General features: G+C 43.3%; 1 protein-coding gene across 1 annotated transcript in view; it reads left to right on the top strand.

Annotated features, from left to right (window-relative positions):
* COL4A1 (collagen type IV alpha 1 chain) overlaps window positions 1-13,929 on the top strand; it is a 521,418-nt gene extending 507,489 nt beyond the window's left edge. The window contains exons 49-52 of the mRNA XM_069205109.1: window positions 2,417-2,594; window positions 3,622-3,736; window positions 8,620-8,792; window positions 12,595-13,929. Of these exons, the coding sequence (XP_069061210.1) occupies window positions 2,417-2,594; window positions 3,622-3,736; window positions 8,620-8,792; window positions 12,595-12,676 (548 nt within the window). The 3' untranslated portion in view covers window positions 12,677-13,929. The remainder of the gene's footprint in view (window positions 1-2,416; window positions 2,595-3,621; window positions 3,737-8,619; window positions 8,793-12,594) is intronic.
* Window positions 13,930-15,001: the final 1,072 nt, after the last annotated feature.

Genomic DNA, 15,001 nt, shown 5'->3' with positions numbered 1-15,001 from the left:
AGGTGAAAGACTATCTACAGCGATACGCCACTTGCTGCACCTACTTAGGGTGAATAATTTTTGGAAAAATTCTCGCTATTTATATTTAAATGACTGCATTTACCATGATGCCTTGGGGCTATTTTCCGCTTGAATGCAAGGCAGTGTGCTCCCCTTTTCTTTTTGGATGTCTAAATGACAGCTCCCGTGAGCCTCTTGCTGACGAGCACTGGCGATGCACCTGTGCGCCTACTGAGGGGTACAAAAACCTGTGAAGACGTTTGGCGGCATTTCAAGTGACCCCTTCAGTTATATACGCTCTCTGCTGATGACGGCCGAAAGCCAGAAACACGTGTCCAGAGATACGGCACTCGCTGCACCTACATTAGGTGAAAGACTATCTACAGCGATACGGCACTTGCTGCACCTACTTAGGGTGAATAATTTTTGGAAAAATTCTCGCTATTTATATTTAAATGACTGCATTTACCATGATGCCTTGGGGCTATTTTCCGCTTGAATGCAAGGCAGTGTGCTCCCTTTTTCTTTTTGGACATCCCCCACTTTTGGCGGCAAGTCCGGAGGAGATAATGAGAAAAACAAGTAGGAGTCACCCACCAGTCAGGACAGCCCCTAAGGTGTCCTGAGCTGAGGTGACCCCTGCCTTAAGAAATCCCCCATCTTGATTTTGGAGGATTCCCCCAATAGGAATAGGGATGTGCCCCCCTCCCCTCAGGGAGGAGGCACAAAGAGGATGTAGCCCCCCTCCAGGACAGTAGCCATTGGTTACTGCCCCCCAGACCTAAACACACCCCTAAATTGAGTATTTAGGGGCAACCCTGAACCCAGGAAATCGTATTCCTGCAACCTGAAGAAAGAAGAAGGACTGCTGACCTGAAAGCCCCGCAGACCGCCCTGTCTCCAGACTCAAAGAATCTGCACAGCGACGCATCCAGCGGGACCACCTACCTCTGAGGACTCAGAGGACTGATTTGCACCTAAAGGACCAAGAACCTCCCGAGGACAGTGGCTCTGTCCAGAAACAACAGCAAAGAAATCAACTTTAAAGAGACTCCAACTTCCCGCTAGAAGCGTGAGTCTTCCCACTGTGCACCCGACGCCCCTGGCTCGAGTTCAGGAATACCAACACTGCAGAGAGGACTCCCAGGTGACTCCAACGATGTGGACACCCTGACTCGACCTCCCTGCACCCCCACAGCGACGCCTGCAGAGAGGATCCAGAGGCTCCACCTGACCGCGACTGCGTGGTAACAAAGGAACCCGACGCCTGGACCAAACACTGCACCTGCAGCCCCCAGGACTGAGAAGAACACCTACCAGTGCTGGAGTGACCAGTAGGTAGCCCTCATCCTAGCCCAGTCGGTGTATGGCCCGAGATGGCTCCCTGTGCCCTGCGTGCACCACCAGAGTGACCCTCGGGTCCTCCATTGTTTTCAACGACAAACCCAACACCTACTCTGCACACTGCACCCGGCCGCCCCTGTGCCGTTGACGGTGTGTTTTATGTGCCTGTGTGTGTCCCCCCCAGTGCTCTACCAAACACCCTGACCTGCTCCCGGAGGACGCAGGTACTTACCTGCTAGCAGACTGGAACGAGAGCACCTCCGTTCTCCATAGGTGCTTATGTTATTTGGGCCCTGCTTTGACCTCTGCACCTGACCAGCCCTGTGTTGCTGGTGCGGTGGCTTTGGGGTTGCCTTGAACTCCCAACGGTGGGCTGCCTATGCCTAGGAGACTGAACTTTTAAGTGCTTTACTTACCTGAGAAACTAACCAATACTTACCTCCCCCAGGAACTGTTGATTTTTGCAGTGTCCACTTTTAAAATAGCTTATTGCCATTTTTACCAAAACTGGTTGTACTACTGTATTAAATCAAAGTTCTATACTTACCTGTGTGAAGTACCTTACAATTTATGTACTTACCTAAATTCTGAATCTTGTGATTCTAAAATAAATTAAGAAAATAATATTTTTCTTTATAAAAACCTAATGGCCTGGAGTTAGGTCTTTGAGTGTTTTTTCTCATTTATTGCCTGTGTGGGTACAACAAATGCTTAACACTGCCCTCTGATAAGCCTACTGCTCGACCACACTACCACAAAATAGAGCATTAGCATTATCTATTTTGCCACTATCAACCTCTAAGGGGAACCCTTAGAGTCTGTGCACACTATCTCTCACTTAGAGATAGTATATACAGAGCCAACTTCCTACACGTACCATCACATTGTGCGCTCTCAGTTACATATTCTCTGCCAGCCATCTTGTCACAATATACTCTTCCGGTTACATATTCTCAGATAGCCATCCCATCACGGTATACACTCCCAGTTACGCATTTTTGGCAGCCATTTTGTCACAGTTTACGACCCAGTTACTCATTCATCCATCTGAATCTCATTGATATCATTTCAGGTACTGCTGGGAGCTGTCTTCGCAAGTTCAGCACAATGCCATTCCTGTTTTGTAACATCAACAACGTGTGCAACTTTGCCTCAAGAAATGACTATTCCTATTGGTTATCTACTCCAGAGCCTATGCCAATGAGTATGGCGCCCATCACTGGTGAAAGCATAAAGCCTTTCATCAGCAGGTAAGAGAGATATGAGCATTAATTAGGTGCGCATGAAGGGTAGCCGTTGCTACCCCCGGCATTTTCCTTGATACGTCTGGCACTGCCTTTGGTAGTCCTGCATTCAAAAGCTGCTAATATTAGCATCAGGAACAGAAAGTTGAATGGTTGTTTATTTAATGCAGTTTCGAAAATGTACTCTTTCCCCAACTGATTACCAGCAAATAGGTGGCTCATTAGGGGATAATAGTAAGTGGGTAAGGAAGGAATTTTATTATTTTTAGTGATTTAAAACTGTAACAGTTTGGACATAAAAACAGCAAAAGAAGGATACAATCTAGATATCACGAGCTTCATTCTTAAAATGAGACATCCCCCTAAAATCACTTCATTATTGTCGTAAAACAATGTGAAAATGGTCTATTATCTGCTCTATCAGGGAGTTTAAAGTGCATAGTGCTGGTCAGGGCTATCTCATCGTAAATGCACCAATTACATTGCCCATCCTCAGACCAATATTACTTGCCAGGGACTGTTAAAAGTGCAATAAGGACTGTGTGAAGTGCAATGTGCCATGTGGAAAACCGCAACAGTTAAATGATATGAAAAAATACAGAAAAGGATCAAAATTCTTGGATCAAACCCTTCTAGTCACGCACCCACTGTTATAAAGAAAAGTTAAAAATAAGTGGGGGGGGGTTTAATGCTGTATCAAGTGTAAGAAACACTGGATTTGGAGTTCCATACACGCAGGGTATTACTATTCATGACTATAGAGGTGTCCTTTAAAAATAGCTAATAGTGGGACAAGGCGTTAACACTCTGACGTCAATGGGTTAAATGGTGAATGATGTCCCTATCTTTGGCATTTTCTTGAATTAACGTCTTTGAAGTTATCACTCCTCTGCCACTGTAGTAAAACATGCTGGAGATGACATTCTCTGTACATGAATGAAAGATATCATATTTGTTAATTTTAACTCAGATGTCTTAAAAGCATGTTGACTGTTGAGTTGGTAATTATTGTGGCATTTCATTGCTTTTATAGGTGCTCAGTCTGTGAAGCTCCAGCCATGGTCATGGCAGTTCACAGCCAAACCATACAGATACCATCGTGCCCAGAAGGGTGGCTCTCCCTGTGGATTGGCTACTCGTTCGTCATGGTAAGACTGCTAAACTTGAATAAATAATCTTGTGTTATTTGTCATCTGCTCCCCATGTGAGTCAAAAAAAATGGACTTAAAATAACACAGGGCCAAGATGTCGACCTCATTTCTAAAAGCGGGGTATCTCACCATTGATGGTTGTTAGACCTGTCAGCCTTAGAGTGCTCTTCTCCCAAACTTTCTGCCCGTTTGCCTCACGTTTGTGCTGTATCTTTTTGTTGGCCTTGGCACTCTGAGCACTTTACCATTGCTGACCAGTGCTAAAGTGCATGTGCTCCTTCCCTAAACATGGTTACTTTGGTATATACACAATTGGGGTATTTCATTTATTTATACATCCTTTGTAAAGTGGTATACCAGATACCCAGGGCCTGTAAATTAAATGCTAGGATTCGGCCTGCAGCACTGACTGTCTACCCACTTCAATAGCCCCTGTCTCATGCCTGCCTTTGTAGAGCCTGTGGCTGCACTTTCACTGCCACTTCGACTTGGTATTTCAAACCCTTTGCCATGTCTTAAACCTCCCGTTTATTACATATAAGTCACCCCGGAGGTAGGCCTTTGGTAGCCCATAGAGCAGGACGCTGTGTAAGTAAAAATGTAGGACATGTACTCATGTTTCACATGTCCTAGTAGTGAAAAACTCCCAAAGTAGTTTCTCACTACAGTGCGGCCTACTCCTCTCATATGCCAGCATTGGAAATCCATAAATACACTTTTAAGTTGTAATTCCTGATCAGGAAGGATTAGCTGCAGCATGTTTCTTGATACAGACGCATCTATCTGACTACATGGATCTGAACTGACACATCAAATCTTCAACGCTGACGCTTGCTTCATCCAAGGTACTCTTTCAACAGGCTCTGCATGAGTCCTATAGCTGGCCTGCCCTTGATCGCGGTCGGCCTGAACTTTGGATCTACCCTGATCCAGAGGGACTTAAAGTAACCTTTTAGGGCTTTTGACTTTTAATCACCCAAGAGGGTATCCAAGCACTTGGGCAGGCATGTAGTTTTGTGGTTCCCAAAGTGCTTATAAGAACAGCCAAGTTTTCAGCTTCATGAGAAACTCAAGAAGTGAGGAAGAGGCGCTGGTGTGCAGAGGGAGGTCAATCCATGTTAGTTTGCTTTTACCTCCTCTCCCCTAGAGTTAATGGATGTTTGTGTGTGTTGTAGGGCTGTTTGAGGACAGCATGGGTTTTGTAATATTGGACCTACCTATTGTTAACATACGCTAAGGCAAAAGGGCTATATTTGTAGAAAAATGGGCCAGCTATATTGAGTTAAACATGCCATTAGAAATGGGGTATCTGGTTGGCTAGGGTATGCACCTACGCCAGGCAGAACCCACCCACTCTAGTCACGACGAGGGAGTTACACACCCAAGATAACCCCTGCTCATACCCTTGGTAGCTTGGCATGAGAAGTAAGGCTTATCCCAAAGGCAGTGTGTAAAGCGATTGCACAACACACACAACACAAGTGACGCACTATACCTACCATAATACCAAGTTATATAAAAATATACTGTATTGTACACAACATCATTAGACCAAACACAACATGTCAATAATACCCTGCTACCCAAGCAGTTGTCAGAACATTACACAGTTCTATTATTCTACAAAAGCCAGCAGTAGTCACATAGAACATATGTTACTGGTTATCCTGCAAAATAAGCAGTAATCAGGTGAACATCACTAAAAGAATGCATATGTCACAATAAACATATGATCATCACTAAAACATTATCATGACTGCGCAAAGCATAACACAGCACAAAAGCTCATAACATTAGCGCATAGTAAAACAATCTCATCGTGAATGCACATATCATATTACAGTATTCTCACCAGGACCGGTGAGTGCAATCTGCCATCCGCACGAAGTGCCAAAATAAAGTGGGCAAAACGGAGACATCCGTGTCCCCACTCTCGGAGCTCCCACGCTCCGGTTTTAGCACCTGCGGTGACGCAGGGTTAATTTTGGCAGGGCCGGGGACCTCCGTCAAGGGTCACCACCCCAGCCTGCTTATGGCTGCTTCAACAACCAGTGTGGGTAGGGGAGCCCAGCGGGAATGGGGGACCTCTGATGAGGTTGTCACCTCGCCCACTTAGCCACAACACCAGCAAGGGGGGCCTAGCGAGCTTCCGTCCTGCCCATGAGCCACACTCAACAACTATGGTGCTCCCGAAGGTGCGCCATTACTGAAGGGGACACCCACACTGCCCTGGTCAATGAGAAGACCTCTTGGGTCCCCCTTGTGCTGGGCACAGCTCTGATGGGGCCGCTTGCCTCTGATGAGAGTGGCAGCTTGTGTTGGTGGTACGCTTCTCCCAGAGCAGGATATGAGCCCTCCGGGGCTCTGAAGAGGCCCGGCCACTCACCTGGCCAGATGGAGCGCTTGGTCAGCAGGTCCCCCACACAGGGAGAGACGTGCTTACTGCTTGATCCAGGCTGCGGCAGTGATGAACCACAATAGGTGCCTGATGGAGCCACAGGGGCACTCTCTTCATTGCTCCTCACACAGGGGTCACCGCAAGGAGCACACTCGCTCTGGACTCCTTCCCTCCCCCGCACTCGGGGAAATCAGTACTGGGCATCGCTTCCAACACGTTAAAAGCAAATAAAACCAGGTGCTCCTCATGCACCACGCTCCAACATACGAGCATCCAAATATAGCGCTATCCTCGCGCTTTAAGTCAAAACAGGAAAGGGGAACAGGGGCCACAGCACCCAGCCCCTGGAGACAGCAAGGGGGAGCACAGGGCGGTAGGGCCCAAAAACACAGGCCGCCACAAGGGAATGTAGTCAGTAGCAGCTCCTCCTAGTGACCCAGCAAGTCACAGGTCAGCACAACAGCAGCAGTCCAAGGCGGTTCCTGGTAAGTCCCTCCAGCAGCATTCTGTCCCTTCATGTTTCAAGGTGTCTCTCCAACATGGGGAAAAACCCCTGTACTTAGTTTTGCACAACTTTTGCAAAGAGGGGGAGAAGAGGTTGTAAGCAGTTACAACTGGTTCTGGGAGTGTCCCCTCTCTCCTCCAAGACAGGATCCAGACACCCGTTGGGGGTAAATGAGCCCTTTGTGTGAGGCCAGGGCAGAGCCTTTAGAAATGCAGTTGTGCCCCTTCTCTCAGTCCAGGAAGACTATTTAAAATGCACATGCACCTCTGTGACACCTCCACCCTCACTGTGTACAGGATGTATGAAAAGTATGCACAAAGCCCAGCTGTCACTCTGCCCCAGATGTGGATTGGAGCCAAGCTGCAAAACACCAGTCATAAGCACAGAGAAATGCTCACTTTCTAGAAGTGGCATTTCTATAATGGTCATAAACAATCCATCTACATCAATAAGCAGCATTTCTCCATATCATTCCAACAATACCAAACATGCCTACACTACCCCTCATAGATCAGACAATACCACCCAGACATTAGGCAGAGCATTTCCAATGCAATCCAATGAGAAGGCAGCACTCACAGCAGTGAGAAACCAAAAAGGCTGTTTGCCACTGCCAGGACAGGCCGCACCACTAGGCATATGTCCTGCCTTTTACATACATAGCACCCTTCCCTAGGGCTAGCTAGGGCCTACCTTAGGGGTGACTTATATGTAGTAAAAGGCAAGTTCCAGGCCTGACAAGTAAATTTAGATGCCAGGTCCCTGTGTAGGTAAACTGTGCATGCAGGCCCTGCGCTAGCAGGCCAGGGACAGGTTTGAAAGGCTTCTTCTGTGGGTGGCGAAAACGGCGCTAGAGGCCCACTAGTAGAATTTAATTTACAGGCCCTGGGTTTAGGCATACCACTGTACAAAGGACTTGCAGGTAAATTGAATTTGCCAATCAGGTGTAAGCCAATCATACCAAGTTTACAAGGGAGATCACATGCACTTTTGCACTGATCAGCAGTGGTAAATTGCCCCGAGTCCTAACGTCAACAAAAAGGGTCAGAAAAAATAGGAGGAGGAAGGCAAAAGGTTTGGGGAATGACCCTGCAAAAAGGGCCAGGTCCAACACATGCTCAACACAATTTTTGTGGAATTTTTGGCAACTCCTCAAGCCCTAATACACATTTTTTAATTTGTGCATTTCCAAGTAGTGGCATCCTCACACATAAGTCACCCTGCCAACCACCTAATGGATGCACATGCTCATTGGTCTCAAAACAGCATGCCATAGCTCCTGGAAGACTCGTGATTACTCTGCGCAGCTGTCTTATGCACCCATGCTTCCTTAAAAGTGAAATGAGGATGGTAGATAAACATTTAGCACAAGACCATGCTCAAATCTATAACTGTTTAATTGGACATATGAATGCAAACAAATATGCTTATGGCCTCATTATCGATGAAGTTATATTGCACCCAAGATCTTCGATACTGAGTGGCGTTAGAATTACCTGGCGCAGTATTCTCGCACTATTACGGTTTTTTACCAATAGTGTGAGTAACTGTGAAAATCAGTGTTTACGCTCTGATTTCTGCAGGTTTTCGCCACATTCAGGGCACTTTGCTCCTGATATATTCACCGTATTTTCACTGGCAGAAACAAGTAGGTCTGAGTTTCCATACAGAATTAGTAATCTCGATTAGGTAGACACTCCCATTTTAACCGAACTTCGATTCCTCGAAACCTGGGCCAATGAAGAACCCATATTTTTACACATTTGCACAAATGAAATCTGCATAAATATGGTCTACGCTCACACAATCTGTTCATACATTGAATGGCTAGACATCTGTTGAAACATGTTTTCGCTTCCCACCAGTGTTATTAAATGCAATTTTATTTTAAATGGTTAATAATAATATGAAATTGTGTAAAGACTTTATAATTTCTCTAACTCATCCGACACGATATTTGTTTCTTTTATTTTTTAGCAAACAAGTGCTGGTGCTGAGGGGTCTGGACAAGCCCTGGCGTCGCCTGGATCCTGTCTAGAAGAGTTCCGGAGCGTACCATTCATTGAGTGCCATGGCCGGGGAACATGCAATTACTATGCAAATGCTTACAGTTTCTGGCTTGCCACCATTGAACGATCCGACATGTTCAAGTAAGTGTTAGTGGTAAAAGGTGTCACTTGTTAGATGTTAAAGGACTAATGGATAGCTGCTACATAAACCCATAGTTCGTAGTGCATTAGGCTGAAATTTCACGTTCAAAATGACTGATGCTGAAACCCATATTTCAGAGGGATTCGTGACACATGCTTTTGTGAACTACTGGTTGTATACCACTGTATTTTGTATACCAAAAGCGCCCAAACATTTAATATTTATGTACGCCCTTGAAATGATCTTAAAAAATAGTGGTTTCCAAACCTAAGCACTGCCTGAAAACAACAGGATAATGGTAAAATGGAACTTTGCTAATAATAGAGGCGCAAACTTGATGGGTGTTCTATCTAAATTCGTCCCCAAATGACATCCCCTAAAGAATGACAGTTTCTGTGCTTACAGACATGACACCATGTTCACATACATTATTTGGAAAAAGATGATGTTCTCTTGTCTTAATGCAGTATTGTGGATCTGGAAACCCCAACGCATTTTCTACTTCTGCAAGACTCAGGATCTTAGCAGGTTTAATAGATCTCTAAATCGGGAGTATGAAATCAAAAATGGGGCCTTTTGAGACTTGGTAGTGTTCCCGCACACACCTGTTTTGGTTCTGCACTCGCCCCTGCCCCGCCCCTCTAGCCCCCCCTCAGCCCCCCCGAAAAACAATTGTTAGCAGCCTTGACGGATCGGGAACAAGATTAGGACTCGTCTCTTAATTCTGGTGGGGCCTCAAACTGGAGATTACTGGCACATCAGAATTATGAGGAGCACCATGGATCTCGTGCATTTTTCCCAGACAGTTCAGTCTGAGTGAAGTAACGGGGCAAATAAGGAATGAAAGGATAACTATATTCAGAATGATTCATTTCTCCAATATTTTATCATTCCTCTAGGTATTCTTAAGGTACACATCTAAATAGTCAGCCTCTATGCCACCGCCTAAGTTATCACTGCCCCCCTTCCCCATATCTGTAACTGTATGGTGAAAAAATGGGGGGGTATAGTAACTTCTTAATGAAGCTCTATGCCTTTGGATACATTTACCCCTCAGTCAGGACAGCTTTTACCACGGTTTGCGAACTCCTAGGTAGCCAGTATCTACTTCCTTGGGTTTTTTGTTTTCCTTGACTGGATTTTCCTTTCACAGGGATGGACCTCTTTGAACAAAGACAATTTTAGCAGAGCTTCTTCTAATTTATTTAGTCAGTTTCATGAATAGGGATAAGCAAATCATTACAGTGAAAATGCAATGTGTGGAACTATCAGTATTCCACTCCACTCACTGGCCCACATATGGATTCCAACTTTTATATTTTATGCCTGCCTCACAACATGCTGGGCTGGTGCAAACCATTTGGGCTAACCTAACAGTCTCTCACACATAAAGTTTGCAGAAACACTAACACACCAAAAACATGGGCCCAGATTTACTAAAAAAGTCATGCAATGCAGAGCAGCATGTAAAGTTGCAGTGCTGTTTTAATTGAACAGGAGAGAGCAGAACTGCAACATATCTACCACAGTGTGGTGTTGGTTTTCAGTGGAGGGCAGCAATGTCCCGTCCTGGGAATGCTCCCATGTGACCTCAATTTGGCTGACAAGTGGCCTCATCAAGCCACCCTAGTCGAGGCGTTGGATTGGCTCCATGTTACCTAGCCATATTCATGGCATTTATTCTCATTACACATCTGAGTGTGTGGTATGAGAGATCTTGATTTGGACAAATTGAATACAGCAGTGGATCATTAATGCTCAAAGTGAAGGGCAGTGCAGCTACTTCAACTCTGAACTAAGATTGTCACAGAATGTTAATTTTCCTAGTATATTCAAGTGAGGTCCTTGGATGTGCAAGTAGCCTGAACTACTTCAGAAGAGTAAGCCAAATAAAGTCCTTTGTGGTTCTCCTCTGGATTTCAATTCTACAACACATTCTAACATGAAATACAAAAATGTTTGTATGAATATTTTCCAAGATCCATTCCATAAGCTTAAAAGGGCCATCCCATGTAAAGCTGAACAGTTTTCTTTACCCAGTGCTCCATCGCTAACAAGAACCAACAATGGACATTTTGGAATGTTCTTTGTTTGATGATGTCTGCTTGTGGTTTGTGGCTCATTGTTCCATCATTCAAAAAGATGTATCCTTTAGTATGATACAGCGCAGACCTTTAGAAAACCCAAACATCTGAAAACAACCCTGTCCTGGCTACCCTGCCAGTAGACATTTCACATCTGGAGCCCATTGCACGTGTAGTGGTAGAGTCACAGTGGAAAACTACAACCCTGTTTTGTAAACATAGATACTATTTTCAATTACTCGAGAATTTTCCTCTATTTTCATTAAGCTTTTCTCCCATTGAAATATCACTAGATCTAAACTTATGACACTTTTAAATTGAATCATTTTTAAATTTAAATCAGCTTAAATCAGCTACACCCTTGACAACTTGATTCACTTTACTGCATGTCTCATAGTAAATACATTTTGCATTCGAATCAAATTATTTTACGGGATTTCCAATTTAACCTTTCTGTTTTGATCTTTTTTGGCACCTTCAGAACTTGCAGTTTGGACACAATCAATGCATTTCGCTTAAAGCTTTCTCCAACATTTCATGCAGTTTAGCTTCATGCTCAACTAATTATAACCCAGTTTAGGTTTGGCCCCCTCACCGAGCCTACATGCTGTTTTATATTTTATTGAAATCAATTTCTATACAGTGCTAAATGTAATCCGACGCATGTTTTAGGAATGTGTTTTGGTCTCAGAATTCTAGATGCGATTTCTTTTGTTTTAAGATTTTTTTTTTATATTTTGTGCTGTATATGTTATTGTTAGTACCATGAGTGACTGTTATAGGTAATCTGCTGAAATATATATACAATGTGCCAGTCGGTACCAGTGATCCTCATAGTTTTCAGCTATTGTTTTAAATGCTGCCACTGATAGAGTAGGGCAAATGGTGGGTATCTGTCGAGAAGACGCGACCTTTGTTGGTAAACAAAACCGGGATCCATGCCAAAATGCCAGGATAGCCAGTGGCTGTGAAAAACTATCCTATGTAGATTCGTTGCATGTGGCTCTTGTGATCACCTACCAGTCTTGTATTAACAGAGCCCTCTTAGACCATTGTTGGTTACAACTGTTGTAGAAATAATCAAGTGTACTTTTATCGTTATTGTTTTTCCTAAAGTCCTTGACAAACAAAGACGTTACATTTCACAAATGCTTCACGATAAACAGCTTGCACCCTCCTCTCATCATTAAAAATAGAATCTCGTAGGAAAAACTGTTCTTTGCTGTGCTCCTGGTCCTCAGTGGTTAATACTTTCTCCTCACTGTCACAGTTTCTCTCATTACTTTACACTTAATAGAACCCCCGGCTATAAATCTGAGAATCTAAGGGCATTTAAAAAAAGAAAACCACTGTGGCATGAGGTTGATTTCAGTTCCGCTTATGATGGGAGCACATGGATTTCACTGGCACCAAATGGCAGATACGTTTTAAAAAAGACAGCACTGTCCAGTCTTCGGTGTAATGGCCAGACCCCTTCAAGCGTGCGAGTGGCTAACATGTGACTCTACAGAGACAACCAACTAAAGTGGTAACAGTGACCAGTGAGCCAAGTTTCGAGACGTTGAGTTTGCTTCTGTTGGGCTTTTACACAGCATTTGTTCATGGAGGGGTCAGATGGCCTGAGAATATCATATTAGACCTGCCAACATCTATTTTAGAACCTGCCAGGATTCTAGCCTCTATTTTAAGTTCTGATCTTTTTGTTTCAATTTTGTAGGAAACCTACCCCGTCTACTCTGAAAGCAGGGGACCTGCGCACACATATCAGCCGCTGCCAAGTCTGCATGCGAAGGATATAGTTCTCATATGAATTTCCAAGCAATTCTTCAACATGGTGCTATGAGTTTACCATCAAGGGAGTCTGTTGAAACTATATCCATGTACCTCACACCATTCTACAAGACAGAAAGAGTAAAGCGAGATATAGGAACTTTCTCATAAACGAACACACTCTGCTCTGTACTTGCGGGAAGAGACTACAGACTACCACTATAAGCTTAGAATGTTGACATACCAATGGCACTTTTGATTAAAACAAGTATGTAATACAATGCACTGATAAAAGAAAGCAGGAGCTCATTGGAAAACCATAAGGTGCTAGGAGGTATGCAGTGCCATCTTTTGCTGTTTGACTCCCATTTTGTGTTCTTTGACATTAAATGATCTCCAGTTCGACGCCTGTCACCTACCACTGTTTAACTGATGCAAAACTCTGTATTTTAAGCATTTACCTAATTTGCTTGTACAATGTTATGCTTATGCTGAAAAGGGACTGTAGCAATTTTTTTTCATATCAAGCATTCATGTTTTTAAAAAAACAAGATCGTACAGAAATTTCATGTCTTTCTGGCAACCTGTGGTACTATGCAATTGTTTTGTTACATTTAACGTACAGTGTTCAGCTGAAAGCGTCAGAATTACTATTGTTAGGACAAAATATATATATGTATATTTTTATTAATTTATGTAGTCAACATTCCAGTGGATACATCCACATTCGGTTTTAAACCACCCTTCAAAAGTCAGTCATTTAGTTCTACCCTTATTTGGGTTTTTGTGTACAATTTCCTCATGATTGTGACTAAATCACAAATTACATTTCCTGTTTTGTTTTCCATATGAATTTACATTTCTTACATTGTTACAGAAAGCTAACTCAAAAATTGCCAGATCGAAGACTGTTTAAAGACAAATTAATAACAATTAGTTTTTTCTCTTTATGGATCTCTTTGTTGTGTTCAGGGTCAAAGCACTAATCACACACTGAATGTCTTGATTTAAGAAAAAAAACTAAAAGGCCTTAGTTTTGTTCACAGCCTTCCAGCCTTCTAGAAGAAATCAGTAACCAAAATATCTATGATGGAGCTCTGTCCTAATTCTCAGGAATTAGGTGATATGCACCATGTACCTAAAGTATGCAGTGCAAATGTTTTACATAAATACTAAAATACGTGCTAGAAATGTTAAGGCCTTTTATGTAAATTCCAAAGTGTTTATACAGTGGCTCGTAAATTCCATGTTGTAATAAAACTATTTGTGTCATTTTTTAAAAGATTTGTTGCTTTTATGATTAACAAACCTGGCTCTCAAACTACAACATTTGCCACTGTCAAATGAATTCAGGAAATCATTGCACACAGTCAGTACCCTCAATTATGGTACATGCATACCTGGAATGCTCGTGTACGTGTCTCAGTATCGATGCCATAACATTATATTGATGTAAGGTACCTATTTAATGAATGATGCCAGTGTGATATGAAATAGTTTGCAGGCATTTCATGTTGTACATGTCGAGAGACATATCCTTGGGTGGTGTAGGGGAAGTTTTGGACATCATCAGCTCCCTCTGACTCACTTGTAAACCTGCAAGGAGATAAAAGTTAGGCTAGATTATGTTTTTATGCACAATATTTTAACATACAACTGTCAAACGTTTTCATACAGAAAATACCAACACATTTTGGTAAAGTGGTAAAACTGGGATTAGATGCAAGTTTCACTTGCATAGTAAGGGTCTTATTGATAGAGACTAGTATATGAATATGCGTGGCTTACTCTTGCAGTACTCTTGGTTACTCTTGAATTCCATAAGTAAGCCAGTAGTATGCCTAGATTACTTCTGGAGTTCAAGGAGAAGCCATGAACACTGCTCTAGAAGTCCCAGCAAAATCTTTGCAAATTGGAACCTAGGGGCATATTTATACTCTGTTTGTGCCAATTTTGTGTCATTTTTTTAACGCAAAGTCAGCGCAAACTTAACTCCATATTTATATTTTGGCTCTAGACACATCTAGTGTCAAAATATTGGAGCTAGCACCATTTTTGGGATGTGTGAACCTACCTTGGGTCAATGAGATGCAAGGTAGGCGTTCCCATCTAAAAAATGGTGATATCCCCATAGCCCCATATTTATCTCCCCATGCTAAAATGATGCACAGGTGGGATGAGGGGATAAATAATGGTGTAAAGCTTGCTGAACTGTAACACCTGGCGGTGAGCCTCAAAGGCTCAGGCCTCGTGTTTACAGTGCCCCAGGGCACTCCAGCTAGTGAAGATGCCCACCCTTGCGGACAAGCCCCTACTTTTGGTGGCAGGTCCAGAGGGATAATCAGGAAAAACAA

This window comes from Pleurodeles waltl, chromosome 8 (genome assembly GCF_031143425.1).
Source record: "Pleurodeles waltl isolate 20211129_DDA chromosome 8, aPleWal1.hap1.20221129, whole genome shotgun sequence".
Taxonomy (NCBI): domain Eukaryota; kingdom Metazoa; phylum Chordata; class Amphibia; order Caudata; family Salamandridae; genus Pleurodeles; species Pleurodeles waltl.
This window is presented reverse-complemented; position numbering and strand designations above follow the sequence as displayed.